Below are 16,671 nucleotides of genomic sequence, written 5' to 3'. Positions count from 1 at the left end.
GGCTTTAAGAGGGGAGTGGACATGTTCATGGAACAGAGGTGTATTCATGGCTACTAGTTAAAATGAATACTAGTCGTGAATACTAGACTATTCTCTACAGTGTCTGAGGAGCAGGCCTATTATATTAGGTGCTGTGGAACACAGGCAGGATGGTGCTGCTGCAGTCGTCTTGTTTGTGGGCTTCCTAGAGGCACCTGGCTGGCCACTGTGTGAGCAGACAGCTGGACTTGATGGGCCTTGGTCTGATCCAGCAGGGCCTTTCTTATGTTCTTATGCCTATTATATTAGGTGCTTTGGAACACAGGCAAGACAATGCTGCTGCAGTTGTCTTAGGGAGGGGCTGTGGCTCAGTGGTAGAGCATCTGCTTGGCATGCAGAAGGTCCCAGGTTCAATCCCTGGCATCTCCAGTTAAAGGGACTAGGCAAGTAGGTGATGTGAAAGACCTCTGCCTGAGACCCTGGAGAGCCGCTGCAGGTCTGAGTAGACAATACTGACTCTGATGGACCAAGGGTCCGATTCAGTATAAAGCAGCTTCATGTGTTCATGTGTCTTGTTTGTGGGCTTCCTAGAGGCACCTGGCTGGCCACTGTGTGAACAGACAGCTGGACTTGATGGGCCTGGGTCTGATCCAGCAGATCTTATGTACCCTGAAAATCTTATTGGTCTCTAATGGGTTAGCGGATTCGAATCTATGCAGGAAGTGTATTCAGATGGCATTCTGGAACATGTGGATCCACAAAGGGGTTTTCAGGCTGTCCCACGCTACCCTGGTTGTTGTCTTCCACGTTTTACTCTCTCCCCCCCCCCCTCAAAAATGAGACCACAGTTGCTTCCTCCTCGGTGACAACCGCCTTTGGGAAATAGGTCACTGGAATCTGGGATTCTGGCCAGAAGAAACTGGCAGCTGCCCAGCAGGTTGGGACGGGAGTGTTTGTTCAGCACATGTTTTAAATCCCCCCCCCCACACACACACACACAAATGCCTGATCAGGTGTGCGTTCATCCCCTCTGGAACGTGCAACAGCAAATGCCTGACCTGGGTTAGATAAACGAAAGAGGGAAAGGTCCCCGCGGCTGCTGGGGAAGCCAGTGTGGGCTGCCACACAATTGCATTGGGTTTCCCAGCCTCCGGGCGGTGTTGGGAGATCTCCTGGAATTACAAGTGATCTGCAGATGACAGAGATCAGTTCTCTGGAGGAAACGGCTGCTTTGGGCAGTAGACCCCAAAGCAGCGACCCACCCCACCCCCATCAGATCTGCGCTGGCAAGCCCACAGCAGAGGGTCGCCAGCCAAGGCAGCCACCCCTCCCTCCCAAGTTTTTTTTTTAATTAATGCCAGGGACCAGAGATACAAACTTTATAGAAGACACAGACAAAGCCAAGTAATTATATTTTAAACTTAATTTTTTTACTTAAAATACATGTTTGTATTTTAAGTAAAGAATAATATCATTAATTGGTGTGGTGTAGTGGTTAAGAGCGGTGGTTTGGACTGGTGGACTCTGATATGGAGAACCGGGTTTGATTGCCCACTCCTATATGAGCGGCAGGCGCTAACCTGGTGAACTGGGTTGGTTTCCCTACTCCTACGCATGAAGCCAGCTGAGTGACCTTGGGCTAGTCACACTCTCTCAGCCCCACCTACCTCACAAGGTGCCCATTGTGGGGAGGGGAAGATGGTTGTTAGCCGGTTTGATTCTTCCTTAAGTGGTAGAGAAAGTCGGCATATAAAAACCAACTGTTCTTCTTTGCCTGTATCTTCTATAAAGTTTATATCTTCAGTACCTGGCATTAAATTTTATGGTACACATGGCCCAACCCAACCGAGTGACATTTATGTCATATGCAGCCCTCGCAACAAATGAGTTTGACATCCCTGTGTAGAGTCTATGGCCTTATACCCTGAGGTTTCTCCCCTTCCCAAACCCTGCCCCCACAGGCTCCATCCCCAATTCTCCAGGAATGTCCCAACCTTGAGTCAGCTGCAACCTTAAGTTGTGGTGATCTTGCATTCATGGCCTTTACACAGTTTTGTGTTTTTGGTGCTTGAAGGGCTAGGTATTGGCGGTTGGCAAAAGAAAGGCTGTGTTAAGTTGGCAAATGAGGGCAGCTTCACTGATGGGTTTGGGTTTTTTGGGGGGAAGCTGTGAATCTAGCAGAAATGTATGTATTCATATCCCCCCCCTTTCTCTTGTCTCTTTTCCAGAGCTCCACCCAGGAGATCGGAGAAGAGATCGAAGATGGCGTAATCTATAGCATTTCTCTCAAGAAAGTCCAGCTCCACCACACAGCCAACAAGGGTCAGCGATGGCTAGGGGTAAGTAAGTAAGACCTCTTTGGGAACGTGTCAGGCAGTTGGTAGTCCTCACTTCAGTTACAGACTTGCCAGGTGTTTTGAGATGAGCCACCCTCTCTCCTCTGCCTTCGTTTGCAATATGAGGGTGATAGGCTCAGCCTACTTTACAAGGCTGTTGTTAGTGAGATAACATGAGGTGCTTTGGATGCTTGAAATGAAGAAGAGTTTTATATGCCGACTTTCTCTACCACTTAAGGAAGAATCAAACCGGCTCACAATCACCTTCCCCTCCCCTTAGAAGCCCTGCTGCCCCACCTAGCCCCGACCACTTTCTAAAAGCACATGGCAGACACCAGGAAAGGTGTCCCTGGGAATCATGGCGCTCACAGGCACCACATTGGGGACCCCTGCTCTGTGGTCATAAGGGCTAGGAACTTGCTCCCTCCCTCCCCGGACATAAAGTTAAAGGTTTTCAGTATTCTGAAGTCTGTGATGGGACTCCCATTATCCCCCATGATTGGTGGTCGTTGCTGGTCTTTGCCCTGGGGAAAGATAGCATCTGGCCCGCCCTCCTGAACATTTGCCCTCTCCCTGGCCAGAGAATGGAGGGTGTGGTGTTTCTAAGACAGCCAGAGTGAACATTTCAACAGAATGCACTGCATAGCCCCATTTAAAGCTCCCTTTGGTGAAATGGCACAAGGTGGAAGGCGGAGTGATGAACCCCAGGTGGGATTTGGTTTAATAACCCAAGCATTTATACGTCATTTCTGTGTGAACTGAAAGCTTCACTGATGTTATCACGCTTGACTTTACAACCGTCCTGTCAAGTAGGCCAGTATTATTACTGCCAGGGTGAGGCTTAAAGTGACCTCTTTATGGCCACTGGGAGAATGTGGAGCAGAGGCCAGATTCCAGCTGGTGATTTCTGGTTTTCACAGATCAGTTTCTTGGCCACTTAAGTACTCTGGCTCTGCTCGGGTCATCTGATTCAGGGGTGTGTGTGTTTATTGTACTTCATTTATAACCCACTTTTTCTCTCCAGTGGGGACCTGAAGCTGCTTACATTGTTCTCCTCCCATCCATTTTATCCTCACAACAACCCTGCAAGGCAGGTTAGGCTAAGTGTGAATGATGGGCCCAAAGGGAAAAAGGGGAATTTGAACCTGGCTCTCCCAGATGTGACTTGACAGCACTTAATACACGCATGCTCCCTGATCCTAGCACGGCACTGATTACACCACCACCTCTGTTTCGGGTTGTGATATGGGGGGACAGTTTGCATTGTCCCCTTGTAGGGGGCCTTTCATTCCTGGGGAGCAAGGGGTTAATGTGGACTTACAGGCCTCCCCACACCCCGCCATCCAGAGCCACCTGCAAGAAGGTTTCGGTGTCACTTGGCTTTTGCCCAGCCTCAACTGACGCACCAACCCACCCATCAATCACTTGCGGTGCAGAGGAGAGTGGAATGCAGCAAAGGAATTTTGGTGTTATTGTTGCTTTTATTTTCCGGCTGGTGTGCGCAAAAGACAGGGAGGCCAAGGCGTTGGTGAGTGCTTCATGGGGGGGGGGGGTCCCTTCTCTACCATTCTTTTGCCCCCACCCCCCAGGGTCCTGGACTGATTGGGGTTTTGTTGTTGCTGTTGAAGAAGAAGAGGAGTTGGTTTTTATATGCTGACTTTTCTCTACCGCTTAAGGAAGAATCAAACTGGCTTGCAACCGCCTTCCCTTCCCCTCCCCACAACAGACACCCTGGGAGGTAGGCGGGGCTGAGAGAGTTCAGAGAGAACTGTGACTAGCCCAAGGTCACCCAGCTGGCTTCGTGTGTAGGAGTGGGGAAACCAACCCGGTTCACCAGGTTAGCGTCTGCCGCTCATGTGGAGGAGTGGGGAATCAAAGCCGGTTCTCCAGATCAGAGTCCACCGCTCCAAACCACCGCCCTTAACCACTATACCACCCTGGCTGTTGTTAAACGTACATTAACAGAACTGTAAAATGATTATATAGAAAAGAAGTTTTAACATGCTGACCCCTCCTTTTCTTTTCAGTATGAGAACGAGTCAGCCTTAAACCTCTACGAGACGTGTAAGGTGCGGACTATCAAAGCCGGCACCCTGGAGAAGCTGGTGGAGTACCTGGTCTCAGCCTTCAAAGGCAACGACTCCACATACGTCACCATCTTCCTGTGCACGTACCGGGCCTTTGCCACTACCAAGCAGGTGCTGGATCTTCTCCTGAACAGGTTGGTGATCCTTGGTTCTCTTTCCCCTCCCCTGGGGGATTCCGGTGGCTGAGGCACAGGTTTTATGTGCCCTGACTACTGTGGTAGAGATGAGGCCCATTTGATGGGGAAGAAAACGTGTCAAAGGAAAGTTACAGAGGGGCAGTGTGGTTCAGTGGCTAGAGGGCTGACTCTCCCCCCCCCCACACACACACACACTATTCTTTGAGAAAGCTACTGGCCTCTGCTGCAAAGAATAAAAAGCATCTGGCTAGAAAGGGGGCTTCTCAGCGCGGCTCTGCGTGAGTCCCTACTCCGGACTCATTTCTTGATCAGATCAATGGCAAATGCAGAATATCAGGGGGTCAGTAGAAAAGAGCAAGAGTCCAGTAGCGCCTTAAAGACTAACACTTAAGATCTGAAGAAGTGAGCTGTGGCTCATGAAAGCTCATACTCTGCCAGATATTTCGTCAATCTCTTGCTCTTTTCTATTGCTACAGACAGACTAACACTGCTACCCATTGTGATCTATCAGTGGGTCAGTTAGTCATTTTAAGTCCTTTTCCCCCCTTTTTGCCGTCAAGTCACAGCTGACTTATGGCGACTCCGTAGGATTTTCAAGGTAAGAGATGCTCGGAGGAGGTTTGCCATTGCCTGCCTCCGCGTCACGCTTAAAAGTAAACTTTTTGGGGTGTAAGTGCAAAATGTACCCAGATTTTAATTTGGGAGGGGGGAAAGTGTGTGTCCAGGTGTAGAGTCGGAGAGATCAGAGTTCACGTGCTTACTCGGGCGGGCAGCTTACTGCATGACCTTGGGCCAGTTACCCCCTAACCCTACCTCACAAGGAGGTTGTGAGGATAAAGTAGGATAATGCCCAGATCCCATGGATATAAATAGCATCTTCAGGGCATGTGCAAAGCTAAACTAACTTCCTTTTTCTGCCCCATAGATATGGGAAGCTCCACCTCCAAGCAAACGGAGACCACCCCAGGCACGCTGTGGACGAGAGGCTGGAACTGAAAAAGTGAGTGTCTGACTTTTAAGAACATAAGAAAGGCCCTGCTGGATCAGACTTAAGGGCTATCAAGTCCAGCAGTCTGTTCACACAGTGGCCAACCAGGTGCCTCTAGGAAGCCCACAGACAAGACAATTGCAGCAGCATTTATCCTGCCTGTGTTCCAAAGCACCTGATATCATAGGCATTGTGAGAGATCCCCCTCTCTGAGTTTGCTTCTCCAAATCAGTTGCTCAGACGTTGATACAGAAACAATCGATTTATTGAAGCCTTCAGGAGATGAGACAGGCACAGGTAGAAAGTTGCAAGTGAGGGGCTATACGGGTTTACAGAATATATTGACTCCAGGGCACTGGGGCACTGGGGTTCACACTTATTGTTATGGGAAGTTACAAGCTTGGCATAATACAAAACATCAGACAGATCCCAGGAAGTCTGGGCGGCTATCACACTTCCAAGGCCGCATCGGCCTGAGGGAGTACTGGCAGGAAGAACAGCGGGGGGGGGGAAGATACATGGGCCATCAGGCCTGGCGCCTGAGACCAGAAGGTGTGAACTGCTTTTACGAGTTCACTGATAACACAGCAGGTGATGGAAAGCAGAGACACAAAGACAGAGACCCTCACATTCTGCCCCCCTTAAGGCCCCCCCCCGGGGTCCCCGAGAGGACGAGGCTTATCGGGATAAGCAAGGTGGAATTCCCGGACTAAGCGAGGAGCCGCCATGTGGGGTGCGGCCACCCATTCGTCATGAGCGGAGCCAAGGTTTTTCCAGCGAACAAAGTAAAACAGTTTCCCTTTCTTCCATTTGGAGTCTAAAACCTTGGATATTTCCAAATGGGTGTCCCCTCCTACTACGGTAGGAATCTCGTGTGCGGGAGGGGGGTGGAACTGGGGGGCTGCCACATAGGGTTTGAGGAGGCTTATATGAAAGACTGGATGGACTCCTTTCAGAGTTTTTGGGAGGTCCAGTTCCACAGTAACCTCGTTGATTACTCTGGTAATGGGGAAAGGTCCCACATAACGGTCGCTCAGTTTTTTGCAGGGGCGAAGAGAGCGGAGGTTTTTGGTGGACAGATAGACTTGCTCCCCCACCTTGAGTTCCCATCCCGGAGACCGGTGTTTGTCTGCTTGTTCCTTGTACTTGCTTTTTGCCCTTTCCAGATTTTTGAGCAACCATGGCCAGGTGGATTTAACCACCTGAATCCACTCCTGAAGGTCAGGGGTAGACTGGAGCTCTGGCGAGACGGGGGCAGAACCGAAAGGGCCGAAATCCGTCCCGTATATAACTTGGAAGGGACTAAAGCCGGTAGAGGAATGAGGCGCATTGTTATACGCATATTCGGCAAATGGCAGCAGGTCGACCCAGTCGTCCTGGTGGAAATTTACATAGCAACGCAAATAACATTCTACCACCGCATTTACTCGTTCTGTTTGACCATCCGTTTGGGGGTGATAGGCGGAAGAAAGGCCCTGCTCTTCCACTCCCATTAACTTTAGGAAGGCCCGCCAGAATTTGGCAACAAACTGGACCCCCCGGTCGGAGAGGACCTTCCTCGGGATCGAGTGTAGCCTGAGGACGTGTGTGATGAACAGTTTAGCTAAGCCCTGGGCTGAAGGAAGGCCTGCACATGGAACGAAGTGAACCTGTTTGGAAAAGAGGTCTGTGATAACCCAAAGAACCGTTTTTCCCCGACTCGGAGGTAGGTCGGTGATAAAATCCATGGCGATGACTTCCCAGGGACGGGAGGGGCTCTCAAGCGGTTTGAGAAGCCCTGGGGGTTTTCCCATCCGTTTCTTGGCTGTGGCGCAGGTGGGGCAGCTGCGCACATACAACTCTACATCAGATCTCATACCGGGCCACCAGAATTGTCTTCGAACCAGGTGAAGCGTTTTTATGAAACCAAAATGACCCGCTAGCCTGGCACCATGTACAAGTCCCAATACTTCCTTGCGAAGAGAGGAGGGGACGTACAGTTTCCCCCCTTGCACCCACCAAGTGTTGGTACGTTCCAGACCAGTGGGGAGGAGATGATGCTCCTCCTCCTGCAAGGAGGCGTCCCGGAGTCGCTGTTGGAAGGCTTCCGGGATGCCTTTGAGTGTAGGGGGGGTCTCCGGTGGTCGGGCTTGGGACCGGGTGGTGACGGCTAAGCTAGGAACTTCCCCTCGCTGCTCGGGAGTGAACAGGGAGTCGACTGGGCGATCGAAATCGTTGCGATACTGGGGAAGTCGTGACAAAGCGTCGGCTAGGGCATTTTCTTTGCCAGGGACATGTCTGAGAGTGAACCGGAACTTAGCGAAAAATTGGGCCCACCGAACCTGTTTGGCATTGAGTTTTCTAGCCCCCTTGAGGGCCTCAAGATTCTTGTGATCGGTACACACTTCGAATGGCAGTTCGGCCCCTTCCAAGAAGTGTCGCCATATGGTAAGGGCATGTTTGACCGCTGCTGCCTCCTTCTCCCAAATGGCCCAGTTGATTTCAGACTGGGAAAACTTCTTGGAGAAGTAGGCGCATGGTCTCAACCGTCCCCCCTCATCCCTCTGCAATAGGGCCCCGCCCATGGCTACATCCGAGGCATCCACTTGCACCACAAAAGGCTTGGTGCAATCTGGGTGAGCCAAAACGGGTTCGGATGAAAAAAGTAGCTTCAAACGTTCAAAAGCTAGCTGGCACTGGGGGGACCATTGCAAACGGGCTGAGGGAAGCGCGGCGCTAGCCCCCTTGTCCTTGGTACGCAACAGGGCAGTGAGGGGAAGCGCAACTTGGGCAAAGTTAGGAATGAAGTTCCGGTAAAAATTGGCAAACCCCAAAAACTGCTGAAGTTGGCGGCGGGTAGTGGGGGGTTCCCAGTCCCGCACTGCCTGGACCTTGGCGGGGTCCATTTCCAACCCTTGGTGGGAGATCACATACCCCAGAAATGTAATGGAGGGTTGGTGGAATTCACATTTGGACACCTTAGCATACAGTTTGTGCTCCCGCAGCCGCTGGAGCACCTCTCGCACTAGGCGCACATGGTCTTCCATGGTTTCAGAGTAAATAAGGATGTCATCGAGAAATACCACCACCCCCCGAAACAGCAAATCATGCAAAACCTCATTAATTAATTGCATAAAGACACTCGGAGCCCCCGAAAGTCCGAACGGCATGACTAGGTACTCAAACATCCCAAAACAACTGGAAAAGGCCGTTTTGGGTTCGTCTCCTTCTTTGATGCGAATGCGGTGGTAGGCTTCTACCAAGTCCAGTTTGGTGAAGATTCGGCCCTCCTTTAATTGTGCTAGAAGGTCAGGAATAAGAGGGAGGGGGTAAGCATTAGACTGGGTGACTGCGTTCAGTCTGCGAAAGTCAATACACAGTCTTAAATCTCCCGTCTTTTTCTTTACAAAGAAAGCTGGGGCTGAATAAGGAGCCTTGGAGGGGCGTATGAAACCCCTCGCCAGATTGACATCCAGATAGTCTCGCAACACTGTCTTTTCACTAGGGCTCATGGGGTAAACCTTTCCCTTAGACAGTTTGCCTTCCCCTACAATCTCGATGGCACAGTCCGTTTCTCTGTGGGGAGGCAGTTCGTCGCACTCTCTAACATCAAAAACATCAGTAAATTGCGAGTACTCAGAGGGTAATTGAGGAGAGACTGGGGCGGGGGACCCTACCAGTGCGGCGGCTGGAGTCCTGAGTACCCGTTCCTTGTCATGCAACCCACAGGGGTTTTCGGGGAAGGAAAGCACCCGTTTAACCCAATCAATGGAGGGATTGTGCCCCCTTAACCAGTTCATCCCTAACACCACAGGGGTTACAATAGGGGCGATAGTGAAATACAACCGTTCCCAATGTTCCCCCACGGACATAATCACGGCTGCAGTTCTGTGGGTCACCGGGCCCCGTTTAAAGTCACTCCCGTCCATTTGGGAAAAACGGAGGGGTCCCGGAAGCCGCTTGCGCCGGACACCCAACTTCTTGGCAGTTTCCTCATTTATCATGGTGCGGGCACACCCCGAGTCGACCAACGCGGGGACCTCTAACGGGGGACCCCCTTTGGGTAGGGACAGATGGACACGCACAAATACATTGTCCTCTTGGGCGCTTACCATCGGTGGAGCTCCTTGCACAACGATAGGGACGGTCTGCTGCGGAGCCCCCTCTACAGCAGACCGACGGCGTTTTTTGCCGGCTGTTCCCACTCTTCCTCCTCGCTGGAAGAGGGGGACGGGGTAGTGGCCTCCGGGGAGCCGTCCGAATCAAAGACGGTATTTGTAATCCGGGACCCCGATGGGACCGTAGAGTCGGATGCCCCATCCTGGGGACGTGCGTGGAGAGCGGAGGGTGCGCCGGAGCGCCGGCTCAGTGGTCCACTTCTGCGGCGAGGCTGGCTGTCGGCGGCCGGTTTCGTCGGCTCGGCCTGGGTTTGGCGGGGAGGGGTCGGACGGCCTGAGCGAGAGGGGCATTGCGATGCAAAGTGACCCTTTCCCCCGCAGATCAGGCAGACGCCGGCCTCGAACCGCTTGCGGCGTTCCGCGGCCGAGAGGACCCCGCCACCCCCTTGCCGGAGTTCCCGGCCACGGTCACCCCGGGGCCTGGGGTCTCGCCCAATCCGTTGCTTGGACAAGTTCAGGAGTTGTTTGCGATTCTCGATGTCAGCAGCATGGCGAACCCAACCTTCCACATCCGGGGGGTTCCCTTGCATGAAGGCCCAATGTTGGAGGTCTGGGTTGAGACCCTCCCTGAAACATTGTACCAAGGTAGCCTCACTCCAGTCCAGAATTCGGCTAGCCAGTGACTGGAACTCACTTGCATACTGCGCCACCGACTTAGTCCCTTGGCGCAGTTGCATCAGGGAGGCTTTAGCCCGCTCACCTAGAGTCGGGTCCTCAAAACGGTTTCGGAGTGCTACCATGAACTCGTCCAGGGTTCGCAGCACCGGCGAGCGGAGTTCATACTGCAACACCATCCAGGCAGCCGCCTCCCCTTGCAGTAAGGAAGCAACGTACTGCACCCGGGACTCCTCAGAAACGAAGGTTCGGCCTTGTTCCCGCATAAAAATGTCTACTTGGACCATAAAAAAGGTCAACTGGTCTCCCGACCCGTCATACGTGACTTTCAGGTCCCGACGGGCCGGGGGGGCAGGGGTTGCGGGCGGAACTACTGGCGCCCCGTCTGGGGGAGCACCGGCTGGAGGTTGCAATTTCAGCGCATCTAGGGTCGTGGCCATCTCACCCATTACGCGTTGCATGATCTCCATCTGTTCCTGCATAGCCCGGCGGTCTTCCTGCCACTGCTTTCGTTCTTCCTCCATGAGGGCCTCTTTGCGGGCCGGGTCCCCTTCGAGTCCCGTGCTGGGGAAGGCCAACCGGCGATCCTTCGCCGCAGTCCGCGAGAGCGACCAGCCCTTGGGAGAGTCCAGCCAATAAGTGAGCCCCCGGGGACGTCCGTCCCGATCTTGGTCGGGGGCGCGACCCTTCGGTTTCTTTGGCTTGGCTCCCTCCTCTTTAGGGTCCGGCTTCTCCGGCTCGTCCGGTTCCTTGGGGGCATCGGGGTTAGGGGTGGTGTCCTCGTCGGCTGACATTCTGTCCAAAGCGGTACAGCTGCAGTCCGAGAGGCAAGGACTTGCAACTTAATGTGAGAGATCCCCCTCTCTGAGTTTGCTTCTCCAAATCAGTTGCTCAGACGTTGATACAGAAACAATCGATTTATTGAAGCCTTCAGGAGATGAGACAGGCACAGGTAGAAAGTTGCAAGTGAGGGGCTATACGGGTTTACAGAATATATTGACTCCAGGGCACTGGGGCACTGGGGTTCACACTTATTGTTATGGGAAGTTACAAGCTTGGCATAATACAAAACATCAGACAGATCCCAGGAAGTCTGGGCGGCTATCACACTTCCAAGGCCGCATCGGCCTGAGGGAGTACTGGCAGGAAGAACAGCGGGGGGGGGGAAGATACATGGGCCATCAGGCCTGGCGCCTGAGACCAGAAGGTGTGAACTGCTTTTACGAGTTCACTGATAACACAGCAGGTGATGGAAAGCAGAGACACAAAGACAGAGACCCTCACAGGCATGTTCCTCTGATCCTGGAGAGAATAGGTATGCATCATGACAATCAATTCATTTATTGCGGTCCATAGACCAAAACCAATCTAAAATCCAGGGCTCTACAGCAATCGCTGCATCATGACTAGTATTCGTTTTGACTAGTAGCCGTGGATAGCCCTCCGTGAACATGTCCACTACCCATTTAAAGCCTTCCGAGTTGGCAGCCGTCACCCCATCACAGCTCGTCTTTGACCCTTTCTGCAAGTTTTAAGCAGCTTGATCTTCTGCTTGCAGTCAAGGGTCTCATCCCAGAGGTTAAACATTGCCATGAGAAAAGAGCAAGAGTCCAATAGCACCTTAAAGACTAACAACATTTCTGGCAGGGTGTGAGTTTTCATGAGTTGCAGCTCACTTCTTCAGATACTTCTTCAGATACAGCTGGAATGTGGGCCCAGCAACGTCAATCACACTGTGTCTTTTCCACACTCTTTGTTTTTGTGGCTTGTGTGCCCATTTTGCTTCGACTTTCTTTCTTTTTCATACATGTTCTGCTCCCTGTAGTGTCCACTTCGATACTACATTACTGTATCTTCCCCTTATTTCTCTGCACTGCACCGTTTATTTCCCTGCACTGCAAGGAAATAAGCCTTAGATTCAGCAGTGTAATATCAAAGCAAACACATGCGGAAAAGAAAAACGCTGACACAATATAGGCACACAAGCAACGAAAATAATCCTCTCGTACCGAGGATATGCCTCAGAGGGGAGGGGGGCTTCTTGTAGTGGGGGATTCAATCCTTAGGAATGTAGATAGCTGGGTTTCTGGCGGGTGCATGGACCGCATGGTGACTTGCCTGCCTGGTGCGAAGGTTGCGGACATTACCCGTCATATAGGTAGTCTGGTAGATAGTGCTGGGGAGGAGCCAGTGGTTGTGGTGCATGTTGGCACCAACGACGTGGGGAAATGTAGTCCAGAGGTCTTGGAATCCAAATTTAGGTTGCTAGGCAGGAGATTAAAAGCCAGGACCTCCAAGGTAGCTTTCTCAGAAATGCTACCTGTTCCACGTACAGGACCAGCTAGGCAGGCACAGTTGGTAAGTCTCAATGCGTGGATGAGACGGTAATGCAGGGAAGAGGGCTTTAGATTTGTAAGGAACTGGGCAACATTTTGGGACAAGCCGGGCCTATATGAAAGGGATGGGCTCCACTTGAACCAGGATGGAACCAGACTGCTGGCGCGTAATATAACAAAGGTGGCAGAGCAGCTTTAAAACTGAACCTGGGGGGAAAGCCGACAGGAGCTGAGAAGCATCTGGTTCGGGCAAACTCAGTGCATACGGACAAAGGGAAAATTGCTTCAGATTGCACACATAGGAATTACTTAGACATGAAAGGGAATGGGGAAAAAATGGATAGCCACTTAAAGATGCCCAAAGGCACATGCCAGGCAAGTCGAAAGAGAGAAACAGTGTGGAGGTGTTTCTATGCTAATGCTAGAAGCCTCCAAGGAAAAATGAGGGAATTAGAGTGCATGGTTTTAAGAGAAAACATAGATATAGTGAGCATTACAGAAACCTGGTGGAGGGGAGAGAACCAGTGGGATACAGTCATCCCTGGTTACAAACTGTATAGAAATGACTGGGAAGGGCGTATTGGAGGCGGTGTTGCTATGTATATCAAGGAAGGCATAGTGTCTAATAAGGTAGAGACCATAAAAAGGGCAGACTCATCCACAGAATCCTTATGGGTGACAATTCCGGGCCCCAAAGGAGATTTAGTACTGGGGACGTTCTATCGGCCCCCTGACCAAATGGCTCAGGGTGATCTTGAGATGAATGAAATTAGGGAAGCATGTAAAGGTAATGAAGTAGTAATAATGGGAGACTTCAACTTCCCTCATATTGATTGGATAAATGTATGCTCCAGTCAAGCCAAAGAGATAAAAATTTTAGACATCCTAAATGACTGTGCCCTCGAACAGTTGGTCATAGACCCAACCAAAGGGGAGCCAATCCTGGATTTAATACTCTGTGGTGCTGTCAGTGACTTAGTGCGGGATGTAGATGTAGTTGAGCCAGTTGGCAATAGTGATCACAATGGCATCAAATTTAATTTATATGCAAGTGGGAAAGTGACTGGGAAATCTCACACAATTACCTTTGACTTTAAAAGAGGGAACTTCTCTAAAATGAGAAAACTGGTAAAGAGGAAGTTGAAAGGAACAGTTAGGAGGGTTAAATCTCTTGGAAAGGCTTGGGGGTTACTCAAGTCCACATTACTAGAGGCTCAGCTAGCTTGTATACCACAGGTCAAGAAAGGTAGTAATAAGTCCAAGAGGTCACCACCATGGGTAACGGGTAAGGTGAAGGAAGCAATTAGAGAAAAAAAGTCTTCCTTCAGAGACTGGAAGGTTTGCGCAAACGAGGCGAACAGAAGCAAACAAACTTGCACAAAGGAAATGGAAGCAGATAATTAGAGATGCAAAAAAAGATTTTGAGGGGCATATTGCTAAACACATCAAAATAAACAATAAGAAATTCTTTAAGTATATTAGGAGTAGGAAACCAGCTAGGGAAGCGGTTGGACCATTGGATGACAATGGGAGTACAGGAACTCTAAGGGAGGATAAAGCGATTGCTGAAAAACTAAATGAATTCTTCTCATCTGTCTTCACTGTTGAAGATACAGGGCAGATTCCTTCTCCTGAACAGAGATTTTGGAGAGGGGAAAATGAGGAACTGAGGCAAGTAGTGGTAACAAGGCAGAAAGTCCTAGAACGTCTAGATCAGGGGTGGGGAACGTCTATTCCGGGTAAATTAGTGGAAAGCATTATTAAAGATAGAATTGTTAAGCATATAGAAGGGCAAGGTCTGCTGGGCAAAACCCAACATGGCTTCTGTAAGGGTAGGTCCTGTCTCACTAACCTATTAGAGTTTTTTGATAGCAATAAGCATGTGGACAGGAATGAGCCTGTGGATATTGTGTATTTTGATTTCCAAAGAGCTTTTGACAAAGTCCCCCACCAAAGACTGCTAAGCAAACTTCATAGTCATGGGATAAGAGGACAAGTCCTTTTATGGATTGAGAGCTGGCTGAAAAATAGGAAGCAGAGAGCAGGAATCAATGGTCAGTTCTCCCAGTGGCGGGATGTGAGCAGTGGGGTGCCTCAGGGATCTGTGTTGGGACCGGTGCTTTTCAACCTGTTCATCAATGACCTGGAGTTGGGGTTAAACAGTGAAGTAGCCAAGTTTGCAGATGACACCAAATTATTTAGGGTGGTTAAAACAAAATCGGACTGTGAAGAGCTCCAGAAGGATCTCTGCGTACTGGAAGAATGGGCATTAAAATGGCAAATGAGATTCAATGTGAGCAAGTGTAAAGTGATGCATATTGGGGCAAAAAATCCCAACTTCACATATACACTGATGGGATCTGTGCTGGCAGCGACAGACCAAGAAAGGGATCTTGGGGTGGTAGTGGATAGCTCAATGAAGATGTCAACCCAGTGTGTGGCTGCTGTAAAAAAGGTAAATTCCATGCTGGCCATAACTAGGCGAGGAATAGAGAATAAAACTGCGGATATCATACTGCCCTTGTACAAATCTGTGGTAAGACCACACTTGGAATACTGGGTATAGTTCTGGTCACCACACCTAAAAAAGGATATTACAGAGCTTGAGAAGGTGCAGAAAAGAGCACCCAAAATGATTAGGGGAGTAGAGCAACTGTCCTATGGGGAGTGGTTGAGACGCTTAGGGCTGTTTAGCTTGGAAAAAAGGCGGCTGAGGGGAGACATGATAGAGGTCTATAAAATTATGCATGGTTTGGAGAGAGTGGACAGGGAGAAGTTTTTCTCCCTCTCCCATAATACTAGAACACGGGGTCATCTGCTAAAGGGTGAGAGATTCAAAACAGATAAAAGGAAGTATTTTTTCACATAACGCGTAGTTAAATTGTGGAACTCCCTGCCCCAGGATGTGGTGATGGCTGCCAGCTTGGAGGGCTTTAAAAGGAGAGTGGACATATTCATGGAGGAGAGGGGTATGGGTATTCATGGCTGTTAGAATGGATACCAGTCATGCTGCATACCTATTCTCTCTAGTATCAGAGGAGCATGCCTATTATTTTGGGTGCACTGGAACACAGGCAGGATGGTGCTGCTGCAGTCGTCTTGTTTGTGGCTTCCTAAAGGCACCTGGTTGGCCACTGTGTGAACAGACTGCTGGACTTGATGGGCCTTGGTCTGATCCAGCAGGGCCTTTCTTATGTTCTTAAGAGTGCGGAGAAGCCCATTATCTGGTTGCAACATTCACTTGAAGCCCCTTCTCTGCATACCAGGACGAAAAGTCTAACATCATAGCTTAACAAGTTACCGTTTTCAGGTGTACGCCTCAAATATAATGTGCGAGTGAGACAGATGCATGTTTTTGGCACTGCGCTGCGTACCCTGGTTCGGCTGCTTGTTGAGTCAATCCAACCCTCCCTCCTCCTCCTCCTCCTCAGCACCATCTCTTCCATCCTGGGGGCATGGCTGGATCAGTACTCGGAAGACTTCCGCAAGCCCCCGGACTACACTTGCCTCAAGCAGCTCATCATCTACGTGCGTCACAACATTCCCGGGTCGGACCTGGAGCGGCGGGCGCGCATCCTCTTCTCCCAGTTCCAGCAGCAGGAGCGGGCCGAGCCAGAAGCGGAAGGTGAGCGATGCTCTCGGTTGGCTGATGTTGAGTGCTCTTTGCCCCCCAGTGGCTGAGGCAACTTTTGAGCAAGATCCATGTGGCAGTTTCTCCCCCCCCCCACACACACACACAGCCATGTTCAGCAGGTAGCGTGTAGATGGTTGGGTTTGGAGTAGGGTCACCTCTGCTCAGCCACTGAAGCTTGCCAGGGGACCTTGGGCCAGCCTCTCTTTATTTTGTTTTGATTTATTCGTACCCCACTTTTCTCTCCCAAAACATTCTCCTTGCAGAGCCAGCGTGGTGTAGTGGTTAAGAGCGGTGGTTTGGAGCAGTGGAGTCTGATCTGGAGAACCGGGTTTGATTCCCCACTCCTCCACATGAAGCCAGCTGGGTGACCTTGGGCTAGTCATACACTCTCAGCCCCACCTA

At 50.7% G+C, this 16,671-nt stretch overlaps 1 protein-coding gene across 4 annotated transcripts in view; it reads left to right on the top strand.

Annotated features, from left to right (window-relative positions):
• Positions 1 to 16,671, top strand: part of RALGDS (ral guanine nucleotide dissociation stimulator) — a 149,961-nt gene that overhangs the window by 111,526 nt on the left and 21,764 nt on the right. For all 4 annotated transcript variants that reach the window (XM_056860495.1, XM_056860494.1, XM_056860493.1 and 1 more), the window contains exons 2-5: positions 2,208 to 2,318; positions 4,343 to 4,536; positions 5,465 to 5,539; positions 16,067 to 16,260. In XM_056860495.1, the coding sequence (XP_056716473.1) occupies positions 2,208 to 2,318; positions 4,343 to 4,536; positions 5,465 to 5,539; positions 16,067 to 16,260 (574 nt within the window). The remainder of the gene's footprint in view (positions 1 to 2,207; positions 2,319 to 4,342; positions 4,537 to 5,464; positions 5,540 to 16,066; positions 16,261 to 16,671) is intronic.

This window comes from Euleptes europaea, chromosome 14 (assembly GCF_029931775.1).
Source record: "Euleptes europaea isolate rEulEur1 chromosome 14, rEulEur1.hap1, whole genome shotgun sequence".
Taxonomy (NCBI): Eukaryota; Metazoa; Chordata; class Lepidosauria; order Squamata; family Sphaerodactylidae; genus Euleptes; species Euleptes europaea.
The sequence above is the reverse complement of the archived record's forward strand: the minus strand, read 5'-3'. Positions and strand labels throughout refer to the sequence as shown.